The sequence below is a fragment of the Coturnix japonica genome, chromosome 8 (assembly GCF_001577835.2).
Source record: "Coturnix japonica isolate 7356 chromosome 8, Coturnix japonica 2.1, whole genome shotgun sequence".
Classification (NCBI taxonomy): domain Eukaryota; kingdom Metazoa; phylum Chordata; class Aves; order Galliformes; family Phasianidae; genus Coturnix; species Coturnix japonica.
In genome coordinates, this window is record NC_029523.1 from 12,437,219 (window position 1) to 12,458,860 (window position 21,642).

At 40.3% G+C, this 21,642-nt stretch overlaps 1 protein-coding gene across 1 annotated transcript in view; it reads left to right on the forward strand.

Annotated features, from left to right (window-relative positions):
* TGFBR3 (transforming growth factor beta receptor 3) overlaps nt 1-21,642 on the forward strand; it is a 106,735-nt gene that overhangs the window by 165 nt on the left and 84,928 nt on the right. The window contains exon 2 of the mRNA XM_015870365.2: nt 12,387-12,560. Within this exon, the coding sequence (XP_015725851.1) occupies nt 12,500-12,560 (61 nt within the window). The 5' untranslated portion in view covers nt 12,387-12,499. The remainder of the gene's footprint in view (nt 1-12,386; nt 12,561-21,642) is intronic.

The window sequence follows — 21,642 nt, forward strand, 5'->3', positions numbered from 1 at the left end:
GCAGCGACCGTCAGCCAGCAGCGACTGTCAGCCAGCGGCCGTCGGGTCCCGGCAGCGGCGAGAGGAGTTGAGGAGCTGCCGTCGGATCCTGCGGTGCGCGCTGCAGGTGTCGCCGGGAGCGGTGTATGGGGCCGGTAGGGCGGCCCTGTGTGGGGTGGGTGCTGCCTCACGTGCTGCTGAGCTTAGCGCTGTAGGAGCGCAGAGTAGAGCTGGTGCGGGCGTGGTGGTGACATGAGAGGCGTGAAGGCGGTGTGCGGATTAGCGCGGTGCGGGACAGCACGTTGCGGCTTCACTGCGTTTTCGCTGGGGAGCTGTTGGCTTGTGGGATGTGCGTCCTGCCACGATCCTGTGCCACGATCCCACCAGGTGTGCCCAGAACACTTCTTGGGCTTCCCCAGTTTCACCAGCTCCTACTAGCCCCAAATAATTGCTGCTGGCTTTATTGAAGATGACGACACGTTTTGTCCTTTTATAGTTCCAGGTGTAGCTGCCTTCAGGGCTGTGCCTTCCCCACGTGCTGGGGGAGCAGCCGTATGTGACTCGGCTTCCCTCAGTTATGTTACACTGTAGCTGTTGTAACTTAGTTGCTGTCACATAGTATTTTCTGCACTGACCATCGTGCCAGATCAGTTTTATTGGAAATTACGTTCATAGCGTTTTTCAGTCAGTGTGGAGGAGGAAGATTCAGATGAACAAGCACTGTGATGTGGTTCTTCCACAGGCTTTTACCAGACCATCCTGCATTTACACCAGGCCAAGCATTTCACCACCATTAGGATGAGGCGTGCAGGCCAGTGCTGGCCCTGCAGAGGGGCTTCTATGGCAGGGCAGCCCCTTTCCCCAGGCAGCCCAGGGACCAGCTGGGTGCGGTGCTGTGACCCTGGGCTGCTGCTGGAGCCTTGCACAGGATAGACCTTGAGGCTGCTGTAAATACAACAAATTCCAAAGTGTGGATCTATTTGTTTACTGCTTCTTGCCAGGAATACTTTATTTCCCGTGCAGTCCACACTTTTCCCGCAGATGTCAGGGGCAACATGAATTGGTAGCTGGGTTTTAGTTAGCACTGTGCAGGTGTCCTGAAGCATTTGCAACAACAGTGTTAGTGAAGTTAGTGACAGAGACACATTAGTGCATGTTAGTGCAGAGCCTTGGTCAGCCTGTGGGGCTGCCAGCTCAGGAGGAGCACATCCTGCCAGGATTTGGTGCTGTGGTTGTGCAGGCAGCTGATGGCTGGGGAGTCAGGGAGGGCTGGCTGCTGGGGGGGCAGGCTGCTGCCTTCCTTCAGTGAAGAGCCCTTCACTCTTCAGCTCGCTTCCCCCAGTTGTTTGCTGAGTCCAACCTTGTTGAGTTTAAAGTGGCACTTCAAAATTTTTCCTCTTCTGTCCTCCTTTCTCCCTCTGGGGAGGTCTGTATTTGGTTCTTGTGCACATTTCAGCTTTGGGTGTGTGTGCAGGGCTTTGTCTAGGCAGTGTGTGAGTGATACCTCCCAACAGATGGGATTTCTTTCATAAAGTAAGTTTTGATTTTTATTTCTCTGGCATGCAGAACATCTCATGGTACTGTAGCACCTTGGTGGCCACCTCTAGGAACAGTACTCTGAAGTTAATTGCTAACCAGCAGGGGGAACACACAACACTGTCTTGGAAGTCAGTCTTCATACCACAGCTGCAGTTTGTTAAAACTTTGGGCCTATGCCTTTGATAGTATTTCTTTAAAAGATGAATATCGATTTAGTTGGAAAAAAATAAACGTTAGAATACACGCATGATTTCTGTATGCATGCCTATTAGTTTGTTCTGATAGACATCTCTCTCACTCTTCTGAGTGGAATTTTACTGTATTATTCAGAACTGAACTTGGTGAAATCTGAGAGTTTTCTTTAAGTGGAACTTTTCTTTCAAGATGTTTGAAATGAGTTAAGTAAAAATGAGAAATGATATTGAGTAATCCCGCAAAGCTTCACACTGTGAGGTAGCTGGGATGTTTTGACAGAAGTCAAAAATTTGTGTTCTTACAGGAAACTATTCCCGGTACTTATGATTTCCATAAGAGAAGGTATTATAGGTGATCTCTTAGGTTCTAGGAAGTTGTGACTAGTTTGTTTTTGCAAAGGTCAACTGATGCTCCCAGCATGAATCAGTAATGATTTTTCTTTTTGGTTTGTATTGCTGTAACAATCAATTACTAATATTTTTTTTCCTTCAAGATAGAAGCTATTCCCAAAGGTTATCTTTGTGATGTACGTGGTTGCATATGCTTGTTAGCCTATAAAGCCTGATGCAACCAACTGGAAAATATTTTAAGGGATGCATATACAGATAGCTGAATGATAAGGATGGGAACTTGCTCCAAGTTGCTATTTCTTGGTGGAAGCCAAAGAGCAGCCCTTACCCTTCAGTAAATGTGAGCTGCCTTGCTGCTTGCACTGTGAGGTTAAGCTGTCTTTGACTGATGGTAGAGTAACAACATGTCTGGAAGCATCCACCATGGAGCAGCAGGTTTGCACCAAGACTACAGTGACTGGCAACAATTGCATGTTCTCATAGCCTTAGGCCTTAAAGTAAATGGAGACAAATTTTGGACTCATTAGAATGAATGGTCCCAAGTCATCTTTATAGAAACAGGTGAGTTCTTCTGTGGATGTGCTTATGTGGTTCTGGAATGGCATGGACTGAACACTGAGGCATTCATGTATTTTTTCCTCTCCGGTGTTTTAGCCACCAGGTATACAGGTATTCCACTGGCTTTGTTTTCTTCTCTAAGAGCAATATCCTGTATTGCTGGATACTGAAGTTCTTTGTTAAGCTCCATTGGTGATCTGCATCTCTCATTATCTTTGCTCTGATCATAATTGAGAATCACAAAACTTTCTTCCCTGTGCTGTTCTATGAGATGCTGAAATATGTAAAGTCACAGTGAGATTTCTGCTTTCATGTTACTTAAAGATAGCAGTAAAGTGTTGCCAAATTTAAATGTGTCTAATATCTACAGTAATTCTGTTAATGTTTAAGATAGGCGTTACTAAGTCATATGTGATTGGTATCAGCATATATTCTGTGGGATACAGATTGCAAATATCTTTGCAATCACTTTCAGTCTAATTCCACACAATATTTGTGTATTATAAATAAGCATTACTTCTAGAGCAGCAATATTTGTGGTGAGTTTCTGGCCATTTCATGAATAGAAGCGTGTTTTGCCATAAAAATGTACTAGCAGAGAAGTAATGCAATTGGAACTGCTCTGTCCGTAACTGCAGATTCTCATTTTCATGAGCTGGCAGTCATCCAGCAGAGCAGCTTTTCTTGTGCTAGGACAGCAACGATTAACTCTACAATAGCCAAAATGAAACAGATTTACACAGTTAGGGAAATTGCTGAAGGAGGGACTTCAAAACTGCTGCTTAGTCAGTGTATATCCTGCATCTTTCTATTTCCTTCCTGTCAAAGTAGGTTTTTGAAAACACAGCCTTTGAGCTTAAATATCCAAATGGTTGGCTGTATCGAGTTCAGCAGAGGACATCTGATAGTTTGTTATATTGTTAAGCATGTACAGCTTACCAGAAGCTGACTGGCAAAATATACTGGTTTATGATGTATTTGTGGTGAAATAATGAGTTTATTGAGGAAAAACATGAAAGCTATTCATTCATATGCGTTCTTTAAATAGTTTCTCAACTTGAGTTATAGCTGTTGGTTGTTAACAAATTGAATTGTGCTGTATTTAACACTTCTTTTTAATAGTTTCTCTAATTTTAATAGAGTACTTGGCCAATTTCAGATTTATTTATTATGCTGTTGCAGACTATTGCTAAACTGTGGGAGGTCAGTTGGAAGGGTCCACTGTTACAACCTTGCAAGAGGCCTGTTTAGGTTCTGGGAGAATAGCTTATCTGTAGGTCGCAGGTTTGAAACAGGTTAATTATATACCTGAATGTATGAGCTGCTCTGCATGGAAGGGATTGTAATATAGAAGGTGACTGGAGGGGGGATGGGGGGATTCACTTATACTCTGATTTTCTTTCTGAGCATAGGTATTTCTGTTGGAAATTGCTGTAGTTCTGTTGTTTGAGTCAGGATGGCAAAAATAAATTATAACAAAAAGATCTCAGACTATCAAGAGAACCAACTGTACAGTGTAGATCTGCTGGAAACATGTTTCTTTGCCAAGAAGCTGGAGGTGGATTGAAGAACTGTATGTCTTTTCTTGTCTTAGATTCATAGAAGTAACTCATTAGGCTATGGCTGCATGTGACAGTGCGATTGAGAATGGCTGTAGTCTCATATCAGTGAAGCTGTACTTGTTTTCTTGGGTTCTGACAGTGGTTTGAGTGAAGCAAAATAGCATTCTGATCGACAAAACAGCTGTTGCAGGATTTGAAAAGCATGACTTTTTCTCATATAAAGGTTATTGAATTAGTGGACCAAGCCACTCCTCTTATACGCGCAGCTTGTGCTACGTGGTGGATGAGCTTCCCCTCCTCTCTTTAAGATGACCAGTTCTTCTGAGTTCTTTTGGGGTGGGGATTTGGTTCACTCTGGAGATGAGGTGCTGTCATTTTCTTCTTGCATACATGGTGTGCAAATTATTTATTTGTATGAATTTAGGAATTTCTTGTGGCCTTCTGCATCCCAAACCTTCCATTCAAAGCTTTTTGCAGTCCCTGTGTGTAAATGTAATAAATAATGAAAGGCAGGAAATTCTGCATGGTCAAATTATGTAGGAGTATGTGTGCATTCTCAGTGGAATATGCCAGTGATATGAATCCTTGCTGAAACAAATCCTCCTCCCAACACTCATAAATGATAGTTTTTATGGAAAAAGATTTTGCCTCAGCCTGAATGTGTTTCTCTGCCAAACAAATTAAATTACACGTCTTTGGCAGACAATTAGTGAGAGGTTGGGTTACTCCTACATAAAGGGAAGCTCCTTTTGACTCATTCTTTTAACTGTGTAGAACCTTGTGGTCTTCCTTATTTGTGTGGGAGAACTTTCCTATCTTGCAGACATGCATCTGCAAATCGAATGGCTGGTGGTTAGCTTCTGACAAATGTGTTTAGCTTTTGTTGTGTAGCAGCCTGGAGAAACGCACTATTAAGTTACCCACTTTCTAATGTGTACCTTGTTTTAGAGAGCAAATTTCAAAACACGCTTCTCTTGATTTATTGTTTTCCCTTCAAAAGGTGGTTTTGATGATGAATGTGGTTAGTTTCAACATACCCAGTAGTTAATATTTTAAGCTGCTCATTTACATCTCATTGCATCTTATGACCAAGGTAGAGGGGAAGGCTGATTTGTGTCACCTCATCCCATTGCTCTGCATTGTTTCTCAGTGTTTTTCAGTTTGATGGTTACCATTCTTTCCCCTAAGAAAGGCCTGCATCCTTATATAGAAAATTAATGCTTAGTGCCATAGTCATGTTCTTTGCTGTCATCCTGTGTGTTCTTCTCACGATTACCTGGATAATTTCTTGTATCTTAGTGTATTTAATGTAATTTAATGTAGGCCACCATTTGAAAACCGCTTCTTTAAATGTACAGAGGTAATTTCAAGATTTAAAACTGAGCAGAGATTCATTTAGTTTAGTTGCTGGTAGAGAGGTCTACCACTACTTCTACACACAGTTCTAAGGTTTTGCAGATTAGTCTTGAAAAAATAAATGCATCAGGCATTCCTCAAGAGACTCAGTTGCTGAAATCTCTTTCCCTGAGCAGAAGAAGCCTTGCTATGTTGATAACTTTCTGACCTGCTGTGTTTCCTTTCTGTGGCATAGCTGCAGGGGGATGCTTCCCTAGGGGCATGTTGGCCTGGATAGGTGCATTAGAGCTGTTAACTTTTTAGTTTAGGTGTGCAATTAGAAACTGAGCCAAATAAAACTTAAGATTAATGAAATTTGTGTGAGGTTGTTGGCTGCTACTGCATTTGTGAAGGGTAAGATAGTCCAGTGCCAGGAAATCCATTCTGTTTCAAATTAGAAACCATTTAAAAAAAAAAAAAAAAAAAAAATAGGCCAAGGAAATTTAACCATGAGATAGGAAAATTGCAGAGATTTGCTGCATGCAGTTCATGATCTTCTTCATCCTGAAGACTCCTATGCAGCAGCAGTAGAGTTTTGTTTCAGAGTAAAATTTTCAGAAGCAACAAATTCCATTTGAAAAACAGAAGTCCTGTTGCTGTTAGAGGCATTGAGATGCTGCTGGTTTTGTTCCTAGGAACCTGAGTTTTATTCAGGTTAACACTTTCAGATTTATTGGGCTGCTTTGGCAACTTGAATCCCATCTTACATGTATTCAGTTTCTAGAAGCTTTTTTGCTGCTTCTGCTTCTTGAATGTTCATCAGAAAGACATCGTATAGTTTTACCACTGGTGCTCTCAGATAAGGACAGTGAGGTCTTTTCCAGAAGACAAAAGCAGAACTACCTGAAATAGTGTTATCTTTACAGATAGATAATGGAGGGGTGCTGTGGCCATGCAGAGGTGCTGTTACGACTTATCTGTGTGTGAAAGATGAGGCTTTTTGTGAGTTGCATGGAAAATATGTGGCTGATGCTGGTACTAGAATCCAGGTTGCTTGAGCCATTGTAGCCTAACAGCTGCTCAGCTCAGCCTCCCTACGTCTTGTTTTCTGTGCTCCTTTTGGAGACCCTTTGATGTAGATTGTCCCTGAAGGCTCTGTGTGAAAGCAGAAAAGTTCTGACTTGCTGCTCACATAGGATGTTTGCCTTGCTGTTAAGCTCTGTCTCCTGTGCCATATGTACTCCCTTCCGTAGACTTTCAGTAATCTCTAGGAATTTCTGCTTTTGTTAAAAGGGAATCTGCACTGTAGCCTCCTCCTTGAGGAAGAATCTTGTGTACTCCTTCCACTAAAAAAGACGCCTGAGTGCACTTCCTTCCCTTCCACCTATTGAAACCCTCCTACATCCTGATCCTGCAAGAGGCTATTCTCTTGTTTACACTTTAAGTACAGCCTTGCCCCTGAGCCCATAAAGACTCAGTTGCATACCTCACTGGGCCTGGGGGAAGGGAAGTCCTAGGAACATACAAAAGATTGATTTTTATCCTGTTTCTGTAAACTGTCTTTGAGTTTTGTGCTATGCTATGCAGTGATTGTTTATCTCAAGCTTCCATATTGTTTGGTTTCATGACTTTTCTGATCTGAACTCACAACAATTAATATCAGCTGGTTAAGAAAGTGTTGGGAAGCTGAAGGGAGAATGTTATGAAACTATACTGAGAATTATCCAAACTGGACCCTCCTGGCAGCAGTGGGCAATATATGTACCAAATAACAAAGTCAGCTTAAGTAACGTGTTGCTAAAAGGTGAAATGTGTTTCATATGTCTTATGGACTGATTTGTGCATTTTTCGCGGCTCCCTGTAGTTTAGCAAGACACATTGTAGTGCATTAATATGAAGATAAATAAATGAAATGTTAAAACAAAAGTCACTCAGAATAGAGGGGCACAATTGCTAAATGGCATAAAATATCTTCCCTTGGCACTTGTCCAGTTCCCATAGCCTTTAACAGTGACTTGTTGAAATGTCCCATTATAAGCACAGCAGCATGTGAACTGCAGGACATCAGAATTACTTTTTCCCTGGGCTTCTGATATGTCAGGATTTTTGGTTTTATTACTATTCATATATTCCCTGAAAATGAAACCACTTTGATGTTTCTAAACCAGAATCTATCCCCTTAATAGTTTATGAGTGAGTTACTGTTTTCAGTTCTCAATGGTGGAACTTTATGTATGTGCTTTGGACAGAGGCATTAAAAATACGTTGAAACTTTCAATCCTACATTAATATTTGCTAACCCTACTAGTCAGCTTTCCAACCTGCGCATGTACAAATCACACAGAATTGACAGAGGATAAATGTCATCTAATAAAAAAGGAATCTGCTAAAATGCATATTTAATAGGAATGGAGTTATAAATAAACTCTTCCAAAACTGCTCTATCCCTAATTATAGAGCTGCTCATGTAGTTAACCATCTATGAAAGTTCTGTTGAACATAGGCATACTTGATTACAAATGATTGCCTTTTATTACTTATGCACGGAATGTATGTATTTCTTACACTCACGTGGTGAGCCAGCATGGGCAAGTGGGAGAAAAACTGGTTAAGTAAACGAAATGGTTGCCATGCGTAAAACAAACAAACAAAAAGTGAAAAAGCTTTGGCTGTGAAGGCCTTCTTGAATAGCCTAGAGACTTGGGTTTGTGTTGCTATAGCAAAACAACACAAAGGGACAGATCCTGCTGGCTTCACTCAAGCATCCCCATTCACTTTGGTGGGACTTCTGACATGGTTCAGAGAAAGATTTCTGGTTTGCTTTGGCGCAGAAGCATTTGTAGAGAGCTGTGTCACCTCTGGCATTGTGCATAGAAAGAAGACAGAAATAGAAGAGTCCGTGTGGTTAAGGAGGAGAGGAAGTGGAAGTTATTCTTCAAGCAGTAAAGGAAAAGATTAGACAAGGAGGATGAGAGAGTTAAGGAAAGGGAAGTACTATGGGGAAGGTAGGTGGTGATTGGAGAAATGGTGGCTATTAAGGAAAAGGCTTAAATGAACAGAAATGAAAGGGGAAAAGTAAAGCAATAAGAACCCTGTTTGGTAATGTCTATGGTGAACTCCTGCTCTGCAAAGCCTTAGATTCTGTTATTTCCTGCTAGTGAGAGCTGGGAAATCTTTAAATCTTTTAAAGAAGATACAGCATGCTTTCAGCTTCTGAATTCTTTGGTCATGTTGTAGCATTAAAGTTAACTTTCTAGTTCCAAGAATGGCTTTAAAAAGTCCACAGACTGGAATTCTGAGCAAAGCTTTAATGCATCAAAATTCTGATGGACAAACTATAATCCTTCAGATTTACTCCTCTTTTTGTCCCTTCCCTTATGTGCTTCATTGTATCTTCCCCCCCCCGCCCCCCATTTTCCCCAGTTATGTTTTAAAACTAATAAGGTTTTTCCTGATGTTCTCAATAGCACTCATTCCTGACTGCATCTGCAAAGTGATACATTTCAGTGAAGCAGCTCTTTCATGTTGTTTAGGCTCTCATTTTTATCTGAACTAATGACCTCTACTCCAGCAAAAAAATGTTTCTACCAGACTATGCTTCTTTGACTGTGAGTCTTCAGTGACTCCAGATTCAGATGCCCTCTTTTGTCCACCTTTCTTACAGCTTGTATTAGTTTAGAACACAGGGATGAGAATAGCATATTTAGTAATCCAGAAGCCCTCATGTCATCTTCTTCCACTTCCTCATCAGGACTTTCTGATTATACTTTTAATATTCCCTTTCATGACCTCAGTTGCAAAAATAGCTCCCCAGATATACCCCAAAGGAAAAGATGGTTCTTTTGGAAATTTCTTTTGAATCTCAAATTAACTAGGAGTTCTGTTTATTTCTTGGGTAAATAGCTTAGGCTCCCCGTCCTTTTGCACAGCTTTCTTTTGTTTCAAAGGAAATATCTCACCATTCAGTGGACTGCATCAACTTTTCCTTGTTTGCAGGTTTCTTCTTTGGCTACAGGAGGTTTCACATTGATGCAAAATATGACACGTTTTACACTAGAGCTTACATTTTCTTTTTTTGGGTCTCTTTGGTACTGTCAGAAGATAAAAGTAAAACCTCATAGCTGTCTTGTGAAGCACTGAATCTGGTCAGCATTCTATTGATTACAGGTTGCCAAATGGAGTCACAGACTGCATTGTGTTGATAGGGACCTAAGGACCATCTGGTTCCCTCACCCTGCCATGAGTGGGGACATCCTCCCAGGCTACCCAGGGCCCCATCCAACCTGGCCTAGAATGCCTCCAGCGATGGGGCATCCACAGCTACTCTGGGCAACCTGTGCCAGTGCCTCAACAAATTCAGAAGAGTTTCTTCAGAATATCTAATTTAAATGCACACTCTTCCAGTTTGAAGACATTATACCTTGTCCTGTCACTATGAACCTTTGTAAGAAAGCTTTCTCCAGCTTTCCTGTAGGTCCTTTGAATGACAGCTTGCTGTAGGTTATTCTGTGGAGCCTTCTCCAGGCTCTCTCAGCCTGGTTTCACAAGGCACGTGCTCCAATCCTCTGAACATCTTTGTGGCCCTCCTCTGGACCTGCTCCAACAGCTCTGTGTCCTTCTTGTGCTGGGGATCCCAGAGCTGAATGCAGTCCCCCAGGTGTGTTGGAGTATAAGGGAAATATCTCTTTTCTTGGTTTGCTGCTCACACTGCTTTTGATGTGACACAGAGTATGGTTGGCTTTGTGGGCTGTGAGCACATATTATTTCCAGTAAAAAAGGACATAAAATGTGCATGGCGAACCAATGCCCCCTTTTCTTCTGTGGTGCCTTTTTCTGTTTCTCATCTTTTTTTTTGCTTTTAGTACCCTCTCTGAAACTGCTGAGCTGGCTATTGAGGGACTGTGACTTAACTTCAAGTCACGGGTTGATGGATGATCAGATTTTCCAAAATACTGACAAACTGCACACTTGGTAGGTTTAGCCTCAAGTTAATTATTAGTCACATACTTGTCTGTGCTTGACTTGACTTGCTTTATTTCAGATATCTTTGTAGCTGGGAGTGTTCCTCAATTCATGAAAATTGCTGTCAGCTTGTTACCCTTTCACATTGTCTCCCAGGGGATATAATTTTCCCTCCTTTTTAATTCATTGAATGCTTATTTTCAAGCAACTGAACCCATTCTTCAGGAAGATCTTTCTAATTTTCATTTAATTTTTGTTATTTTAGCCTTTGACCTGGCAGAATTGAAGAGAAGGTTGGGGCTTTTGGTTTGTACACTGTCAGCTCTGAGTTACGAATGTTTTGCTTGGTGGGTGGCAGAAATAAAATATCATTCTTTTCATTTTTGCTTGAGATTAAAAGTATGTATGTATTCTCTCCCCCTTTTAAATGATCTTTCCCAAATCAAAGCTAAATCCAAATTTACCATTTTAACATACCTAGGTAGATGGTCACGAGAGAATGCGATGCTCAGCTGTTCTTAGCAACGTAAGCTTTATCTCTGCTTCCTTCCCTGTACTCCTCATTTCTGCTTAACTGTGTACTTTATAAAAAATGTCACTGAAGAATGGGAGGTTTGTTCTAATGGCAGTTATCTGAGTATTATCATATGCATTCCTGTTTAGTGTGTTATTGAGTGAATGTGCTCAAGTTGCTCTTTTTGTTTTCCCTTCTGTTCAGTGTTGAGTTACTGATGTGAAACCATTTCATCATGTTTCTGAATTCTCATTCACTGCCTATTTGCTCTTTCAGTGTGTTGTGATGATCTTTTATAGAGGCATAGCCTTTCCTGAGTTGGAGGGGAACTGTGCGTATCACAGAGTCCACAAAGAACATTATGACTAGAAGCCTTTTGTTATGTTGTGTTTATCATTTGTCTTTATTTAGTATTTAAAAGTTGAATTAACAACCAAATATTCTGATTACATTAAGGTTTCTCTTCAGCTAGGGAAGTAGCAGCGAAGGATTCCAGCTCATATTTGACTTCCCAAATGATGTTCAGTATCTGCCACAAATTCCTTATAGCTTGCCATTTTGGCACTAAACTTGTTTGACTTGGATCTTCATGTTCAAAGCTTCTGTGTTTAAATGGTTGTCCAACACTCCTGTCGACAATTTGTTTCCCTTTAAAAAAGGTTGACCTTAATTTACCGCAAAGTTTGGTTTCCCTTTTGGGTTGATGAGTTTAGCTGTATAACTGTACATTCTTGGTGTATATGTTCATGTGTAACAAGAGGTATCTGTGAACTCACAGGTTGCTTCCAGTAGGTTCAGGATGAATTAGTTTTAGTTAGTTTTACTTGCCTGTAAATTGTCCAGGGAAGCTGTGATTTTTCTGAGGTTTTCCTGTTTTGAGCTGCTTTCAGTCTCTAGCATTGCCTGTGTCAGTTCATCCTTCTCCATTTTTTAAAACTTTTTTTTCCTTTTTTTTTTTTTTTCCCAGAAGTTATACAGATCTTTTCATTGTGCAAAGGAATGAATGTCCCTCTTCAGAGTCTACTGTAAACTTGTTTGTCCTAGAATGAGCTCCAATTGTTAGAACTGCAGGAGTTACCATTTCTTTAGGGGGTTTCCTTCCTTCGTTGCTATTATCTGGGCAGCATTGTTAAGCCACTGAATGGGACGTATTGAGGAGCAGTGCATTGGAAAGTATCAGTTCTAGAATTTCAACCTGAAATTCTGTGTGCTAAAAACTGTTAGGAACTGCAAGTCAGTCTGCTTCTATGAGGGAGCCACGGAGCTTGAGAGTGGGCCAAATGGAGCCCATGTTGTGATGGATTTCTGTTATTACAAGAGAGATAATTTTAAGTAGCTAGTAACATTTCTGTAAGTTGTATTTATCTTGTTTTTTTTTACTTCTTTCTGTAGGCAATTAGAAGTCTGGAAGATCTGATTTCAAAGCACACCACAGTTTTCAAAGCAAGTAAATCTACATGAAGAGCTACAGAAAGAGCTGATTTAAGAAGACGGTGTTTGCAAAAATGTCTTCAAGTTGTGTGACTCCAGTGTTTGCTTTGATGATTTTGTGTTTTGCAGAGGCAGGTAGGTGGCGTTATGCAAGTCATTCATTTCATGTAACTTACTGTGTATATTCAGAATTACTGATCAAAAGTAGCAGCATTTAACATCAGAAAAACATAGGCCAACTAGTGTGATGGTGTGAAATGCTGTTTCTATGAGAGTTTTCACGCAGCTGTCTTCCCAGTTAAAACCATTCAAGAACTGCAGTAGTAACACACGTACCAGCCTAGTGCTTCCTTCAAGGTTTATAGAAAGAAATTAGACAAAAATTCCAGACCAGTAAGCCTGAAGGATATTGTGTTGAAACCATCTTTTTTCTCCTATGGGACAAGCTTCACCTATGTCATTCCTGACAGGTGGCTGATCTGTTTTAAAGTTATCTGTCAATGGTGATAATAAAGACCTTTCTATTAAAAGCTGCCGGTGTTATTGGAGGTCTCATAAGTTAGGAAGATGCATTGCCGTTTATGGGGATTGTGCTTGCTGCCCATCTTGTCCTCAGCAGGGGTTTATATAACTTGTGACAGATAAATGAGAAAGATCTGTAGATTTCAAGCACCAAGATTATACTGAAGTTTTTTCAAGTGCTGAAGTGATTCTTCTGAGTATGTTTGTTTGTCAAAGTTCTTCCTGTGGTTACAAGGGGAGGCCTCTTATGTGTCCAGTTTGCATACAGCATGGATCACTGGAGAAGCGGCCAAGTGGATATATAGTCAGTCAAAATGAGGTAGTGGGAAAAGTGGACAGTGGACAGATGGCTTTCTTAAATCTGAGATGTCCTCATTGTGGAAAAGATGACCAGCTTTGGAAGAGATGTGGCTGAGCAATTAAATATGTTACAATTTGGCTTCCTTTCACCATCAGCATGGAAATTTATGTTGTTTCAAGCCCTCAAACCTTGCGGGACTTTCTCTGGGGCTGACCTCCTGAAGGCATCCATCCAGCATTAGTAACTTTGATTATTTAATAGTACATGATGTTAACGTTTTGCAATAGCTTCATTACAGATGAACTTTTAGCAATGAAGGGCGTGTCAGAGTGTCTGTGGCCTGAGCTGAGGGTATGAATGCTGATCTTGGCTCAGGAGGGATTACTTTGTGTGACTCTGAGTCATTGTCAATTCATGAAAAATCTACTTTAAGAGACAGTACCAGTGTAGAAAATAAGAACTGCATTCTAGTTCATAACAACCACGGTTCCATTTTATTGCTGAAATTGCTTAATGCCTGCTTTAATTAATAGCCCTACTTTAAAGGTGCTATCAAATATAGTGCCACTGTGAGAAAGTTATCCAGTGTACGGAAACCTTAGTATCTTTTGCAATCTTTTATGTTTCTTTTTGGTTTTACTTCCAAGTTCTGTGTTGTACTCCATTGACAGCTATTTCAAAGTCAAAATTTCCATGGATCTGATTAGATGCTTATTCCTGAAATGTTCATAGGTTGCTCCTGACCATAAGGAACCTCTGCAAACACAGTCCAGCCTCCTGCCCCTAAGCAGGGCTGGCTTCAAAGCTGGTTCATTTCTGGAGATCCTTTCCACTATCTGCATGGGATTAAGAGAATAGAAGGAGGGAGTAGTGGGATCAGTTGGTGAGAGAGAGGGTAGAGGGGAGTCTTACTGTCATGGTTTCTGGCTGTGTGGGCTCAGTGGATTTGGGTTTTGTTCTGTGCTTTTTATTTTTGCAATAAGTTCTTAATGAGAAAGACAGGAGTCATTTAAAATGTATCACGAATGCAATAAAATACAAGCAGTAAGGAAATGATGGATAGTACTGAAGGAACAGTAGAGGCTGAGATGAAGCAAATACTGTTACAACTGAGGAAGGACAGCTCTGTGAAGGTTATTTAAAGAGGGCTTTTACAATGTTTTTCTGTTAGTAGTCATCAAGTCCTGTTAATACAAACAATTAAACTTTACAGTCACAGAAGTAAATAAGAGAGTTTGTGGTTATAAGTGAAACAGGGACGGGAGTAAGCTGTGTGTTTTCAGTGTAGAAAAAGCAGTGGCAAATGACTGAGCTATTGTCAGTGTGATGGCCAGGGTACCACAGTCTTGGCTGTTAAACACCAGAGCACAGAACTCTCCCTTATCAAGCCTGAATAATTAACAAACTAGTACTTCCCATAGTACAAATAAAACTAAGAAATATAAATAAAGCTGAGAAGCATAAATAAAATCCCTGCATGCCTGTGGTGAGGCCTGGGGGAGGCAGGGGGCAGCATGCCACCTCCCTGGGGTGTTGATTTTTTTATATACTGAGCCTTTTTCCAGCCTCTTCTTTGTCTTAAGTAGTGAGGCTGATACTGGAGAACAAACCTTTCTTTTGTTAGTCCTTCGCTGATATTGTAGATCTTGTTTCTCATTTTCTAATACTTTCAGCATTATTATCTTCTCAGATACAGTGGATCTTCTAGACAGAATCTGTTGCTTTTCAGTTTGCTTTTTTAAGTAGTCGTGTGTTAAATATATATATTAAACAAACAAACAAACAAAAACACCACAAAAAACTGAGATGTCATGATGCACAGAGGTGCATATTCAAACCTGAGCTACAAGACCACCTGTTCTTCATGCTAATCAATTAAGGAATACACTTTACTGATTTTTGTGTTGGAAATGTTTTTTATAAATATTCAAATAATGTTTGTCTCTACTTCCTGTTACTTCTGTGTGTATCTAAATGCTTACATGAATCTGTTTTAGTTCCACACCATGCACTGATTTTTTTGTTGTCTCCTATTTCTGCTGCTTCAGTTGTACATAAAAATACTGTGAGGGAAAAACTAGATTTCTCTGTGATTTTTCTTCCCAATGAAAGGTCCAGAGCAGGATGGTGAGGATAATTGCTGGCAAACTATCTGCTTGTCTGAAGGAATTAGATCTTTGTAATGTGCTTGAACAAAGATCAGGCAACCTGCAATAGGAACTTCACCTAGACTCGTAGAACTGCACATGCTGCAGCCATGCGTAACCTCATAAGCAAGTCTAGCTTTGTAGTCTTGGGAGTAAAAATATGCAGTCCTAATGTAGCTTAGATCAAAGACAGAAACATTTACTTAATGGCAAATTGGTGCTGTTGGGTGTATGATGTCTTGATAAAAAGCCTTAGGAAAACCAAAATGTATGCCTGTCCTAGAGCCTGAGGGCCAGACCTTCAACAATATAGCTTTTCCTAAGAGAGTGGGAAGCATTTGTTAAAATTTGGATCTCGTTTCTTTTTTTACATCTTGACATGTTGCCTGGCTGTGTACAATAAAACAGAAGAGTGATGCAGGCTGTGGATCTACACTGTCTGAGGTAGATCTTTGGGTAGTGCAAATTGTCCCTGCTGTGCACAAATATCACTGATACGACCAAAAGTTGCCCATGTGGCTATGTACTCATTCCTTTGGCCCATCTAATATTTTGTGTTGCCTATACTTGCCTTGTAGATATGTCTCTTCTTGTGACACTATTGTGGTCAGGCCACTGGAGAGACTGTAGGAGTTGAATTATAAGTGGATGTATGTTGAAGAATTTATGCATCCTCTATTGTATAAACTTATACATTTTCCTTCTCGTATTGCATCTGCCTTTGTGGTTTTCTTTCAACAGCCCTATTTCCTCCTTCTCTACTATACTTTACCCTTGTTATTTCTATTTTTTTTTCTTTTTTCTTTTTTTGGTCTCCTTGTACTTGTTCTTGTGAGCAATCTTGTGTTTAGAGCACACGTGCTTCATTGTCAAAAAGGCTGTTTGCTTGTACCCTGATCTCTTGAGTGCCCCCTAGGTATGGCGGTGATGGGTGTCCTATTAGCGAGCATAACAATAGGAAGAAACGGGCCCTGTCTTTTCTTTGTTTCCATTAAGAGGAATTTCCTTCGGCCTTGAACACAGTGAAAGCAATATAGGAGTCTTCAAAGTACAATAAAAGTCCTTCCACTCTAAGGTGAAGGACGGGATTGAAAGAAAACGGGAGTCACTCAAGTTTCCTTCCCTTCTGGATAATGTTTGCTGCATATTTCCCAGATGTAAGGTACTGGCTTTATTTTCCCTAAAAATATTAGTTGCCAGAGCTGTGAGGTTTTTGGTTTAAATTGTGGTTAGGGGTGGTTAAAGTACAGCACAGACTAGTTTTGACTTATAAATACATAAAAATTTTACTCTCCACCTCCCTCTTCCTTCAGTTCATTATTACTATAACCAACCTCTACCTTCCTTGAAACACTGCGCAGTAATTTCTGCCTCTCAAGTGTCTGGATGAGTGAGACTGCTAGGGAAGTTTAAAGACATGCATGCTCACAGAGGAGCTGAAGGAGCAGCAGGTGGTTTGCGTGCTGTACCTGTGCCACTGCCACACTGTGCACTGGCTGCAATGGCCGGGATGCCTCATATTGGGCTGGAAGGGAGCAGCTGCCCTCCTTTAAGGAGGGCACATCACTGAGTTCTGGGAAATGCTAATTAGGAACCACTGACAGCTGTGCTGTTTGGTGATCTACTTCTGTGTACATTAGTTTCTTAATGTAATCAGTCTGTCTCTCAAGTGAATCAGGTCTGGTGTCATTTCTCCATGGATTAAGCTTAAATAGTATTTTTATCTCAAAAAACCACTATTTTCTGGAAAACTTGAAATGCCTGGATATGAAGAAAGGCCATATATTTCAGAAGAGAGTTGTATTGCAGCCTCAGAATTGCTGCAACTCAGCAGACTGAATTTTTCCTTTATCAGCAAGACTCTGAAGCTATAAACAGTTGAATTTCTGAACACTGCACAGGTCCTGATTCAGCAAAACAACTAAGCATATATGTAAGTGCTTTGCTGAAACAGAGCATTTATAAGTGAATGTGAAAGTCTGATCCTTTGATTAAAAGTGACCCTGGATGATGCCAAAGGAATTCTAAGAAATATCAAGCCCTTAATGCAGTACTTGAATTATATGGATATGGCAAATGGTAACATCAGTGAGCATCACTGGAGGACAGTATTCAACCAATGAAAAAACAGTTATACAGAAAATTTTAAGGTGTGGTGTTTGAATGACATTAATCCTTGTCTTTCCAAGCAAATTTGTTACATCTTGTTTAAGGGAGACTGGTCTTTAACAAGTTATAAGCATCACATAATAGTTTTATAAATACTACGCTAAAAATAATTCTTCTGTTTTCTGAAGGGAATTGGGATTTGGGATTTTGCTTGTAGATCTTAAAATATCCTTTCTTCTACTACAGGCCCTTGTTAATTCTGTTTTAGCTTCTCCATTTGTCATTTGTCTTAAAAATAACGCAGCCCCTTAATCTCAATGGTAAAGTAAAAAGGGCTTATTAGTTAACCAGAAATACATATACCAAAGAGAGATACAGAAGTTTCCTGAATTCTTCATGTCTTTGGTGAACTGATAGGTACTCTGGAACGTACCTCATTCCTTACCCTCTAACTAGTACATATTTACCCTTAAAATTCTATTTTCTTTCATATCTGTTTTAAAATTCTTCTCCCATCAAATGACCTCAGCTGGCCTTAATGTTACTCATCCCAAAGTTCTCTTGGATCTGCTTTCCTTCACTTTTTTGTGTGCATGTTTTTTTGTTTTTTTTTTTTGTTTTTGTTTTTTTTTGTTTGTTTTTTGTTTTTTGTTTTTGTTTTTTGTTGTTGTTGTTGTTGTAGATTAACATAACTTCTGTATTTTGGACTAAGCAGGGCACGTACAAACATCAAACAACAGACTTCAGTCTGTTGACACAAGACTGGAAAAATTAGGCTTCAAGGACCGTAGTGCCTCAAAACCCAGCATTCCCCAGTGTCGTCCTAGGCGTCTCAACAAGAAAGGGAGCGTACACTGTAAGAAACACGGTTGTTACTTTCACATGGAAAAATTGAGTTCCTAGAACATGTTTTCTTTGATAAGCTTTTCCACTTAAATATATTTGCATGTGTCAACACAGTTTTTTCTCTACTGGTTTCCTATTGTATAAAGAGAAGGTAAGGACCAGGTATGTTCCTTTTCACAGAAAAGAAATACATTTATTCTCTGATGCTAATGACAATAAAAGGAACTGAAATTCCTCAGGCTGTAAGTCAGAGGAGAGGTGAATTTGGAGTAGAAAAAAATTAGCACAAAGACTGTGCAGTGTTTCATTACCTGGAGGCATTGTGTTGGATTCCTCTTTGGTATAAGCTTGTTCTCTGTCAGTGGAATTTCACCAAGGATAAATTTTGACCCCAGGTGACAAAAGCAAAGGTTTTTAATAATTTTGTGAAGTGCAACTGCTTCCAGCACAGTGTGCTTTTCTTTGTTTTTAAGTGTGCTTTGTAAAAGATGGAGTTATTGTTCCCTTATTTGGCAACGGCAACACTGTGGGACTTACTAATAGGCATTTAATAAAAAAGGGATTTTAACTGTCAAGAGATGGAACCTGAGAATATATTTATTCCTTCATTATTGGAAGCAGTGCATAGAGGAGCACACAGAGCCATTCAGCAGTAAGCTGTGGAAACATCTTTGAGGTTTCTTGCTGTTTATGTCTTCAGCAAGTTTTACTTTACTCTGGAACACTCTTTGTTTGTTGTCTGTCGCCCTCTCCTTCTCCCTGTGCATTTACTATTACTATTTAATAATTTTTGTTTAACGTGTGTCGTGACAAGCAGGTGAATAATTGATTTTTGTGCTTATCTTTGTGCTTATGTTCTTTATGCCTGTTAGCATCTTGACATACATAGGCTGAGATGTTGCAACCAGGTTCCCCAAAGGTTTGATGTTAATTATGGGAGTTCTGCTTTGCATTTAATTATACTGATGTGATTTTCGAACAGCTTTACTGTCTTCAAAGAAGCTGTGACTAAAGCAGCACAGAGTAGACAACTTCTCACTGAACATATGGCTTCTGGGCAGCAGGAAGATGTGTCTGAGACTGTATGCAAGGGGATGTGTGGTCTCTGCAGTGAGTTTTGGTAGGATCCCCTTGTCTACTTCTCCTGTGCCACAACCTCCTGCAGTCTTGGCTGCCTTTCTGTGCCCTTGTTGTGTCCCTGCTGTAGATGTCAGGTACCTCTGATGTGCAGGCTGCCTGCTCTCCCTTAAAGCTCAAATGTGTGAAAATGGTTTCATGCAGTTTCTCATAGGTTATATAGCAAAGGACATCATGGTGTGGATGCTGTATGCCTCGTTCCAGGCTTCTGTGGTGAAGCAGTGGGAACATGACCAGCTAGCAGAGATGTACCAGCACTTTTTGGCCTAATTGGTGGCTTGGTTAATGGCCCTACCCTGCATGGCTCAGGGTGGTGCCTGCCCAGACCCTAGCTGAGAGCTGAGGTGGAGCCTTCTGCCCTAGGACTGACACATGTTTTTCATGTAGCCAACATGCATCTGCTCTGTGTGATTTGGTGTACACATGTTCATCCTTTGTGGTGACTAAATGTGACTGTGATGCCTGTGTCTGCAGGACCCTCGGGAGAGGGTGGGGTGTGTACTTGAGATGGTCAGAGCGACAGAGCAGCCTGTCCTTGGCTGTGATTAGGGTCTGTGTTTGTTGTGCCACTGACTGCATTACATTTCTTGTGTAGCCCCTAGTTCTGGTGGCCACAGGTGGGTTGAAGGCACAGGAGTCATCTGCAAGCCCTGACTCTTGACTGAAGGTGAAAGGCTTATATTTGGATTAGTGGCTTTCTCTGTGATCTTGCCATGGATAATTTCATCTCCCGGTCTTGGTCTCTTGATACGTAAAACAGATGTGTTCTGTCCTGTCTTCTTCCATGCAGGACTGTTTGAAGAACTAACGTCATAGCTTTCAAGTGCTTGGATCACGTTGGTCCCAACTACAGTTATCTTATTAATTCTTCAAAACCTCTCCATGCCCTTTTTTGGAGGCATGAAGATCACAAAGGCTTTATTTAAAAGTTATGTCAGAATTTTTGCCTTTCTTGCTTGTGTTTAGACTAATGGATGCTGAACTACGAAAGTTCTCTCTGATCTCAGATAAGGAGCAAGTTGGTTGAAGTTTTGGCAAGCCATAAATTAGTTATAATGTTCTGAGGAGTGTCTTAACTGATTGTGCTGCTGCTTTTTTCTTTCTTCTACCATTCCAACTCTTATTTAAAAAGAGAATAAATTGTTTTTATGGGAACGAGAACCAGTCACACTTAAATCAAGTGGGTGGGGGAAATGTGAGACCATTTTTACTTTACTGAAGAGAAAAAGGTTTTCAGGTGTAATATGACTCTTGCATCATTAGAGGAAAGACTGCAACAGCAGGTGGGACATCCATATGTAGTTTGAATTACGTGTTAGAAATTCAATATGTGGCTTTAGTTTCTTGTGTTAAGGCACTCTACCTCTTTGGAGGTAATTTGTTCATTACATAATCTTCAAAAGGTTGCTAGTTTTCCATGTTTCCTGTTTTGAAATGCTCGATCAGTAACAAAATCTCCTTTCATAGCGCTAATGAATCCAAAGCTGTAATTAGTTGTTCCATGGGATATTTTCACCTTTAAGCTGAAAAAGTAGAAGTATTTGATAAAAACGGCAGGAAAACTCTTTAGAGATTACTGTGGATATTACTTGTCTCGGCTGCTTTCTGGAACTTGGCCAGTAGTAGCTGTTTTTCTTACTGAAGCAGAACTTTTCCTTCCCTTGGTGCTAATGTTTGGTCTTTCTGATAACGTGTATCATCATAGGTGGAAGTAAGAGAGCTAAAATGTGCATAATGAGAAGGACTCTCTGAAGAATTTTTTTAAAGAAAAGTTACAATTGCCTAAGCTGTAACACTTAAGTAAATACTTCACAAGTGTCTCTTGTGAGGGGGCTGGCTAGATGACTTTAGTAATACAGGCAGAAATACAGCTGAAATAGCAAACAACAAAAAAACATATTACTGAAATACTCAGAGTAAGGAATGTTTCATATCAGTAGCAGAAAAAATAAAAGCTGTTCAGAAAAAATACCCTGTTCTGTTGCTGGTAAATTTTCTGAAGACCTCATTCTAAAAATGAAAGTTACTTACTTATCTTGGTCTTTGTTGCATTTACAGCATCTCAAAGCTACATTTGCAGCAAGAAGCCTGTAAATCAGCACTACGAATACCAGGCTGAACTTTAATATTATTAGTATGATTCACGAGAAAAGAA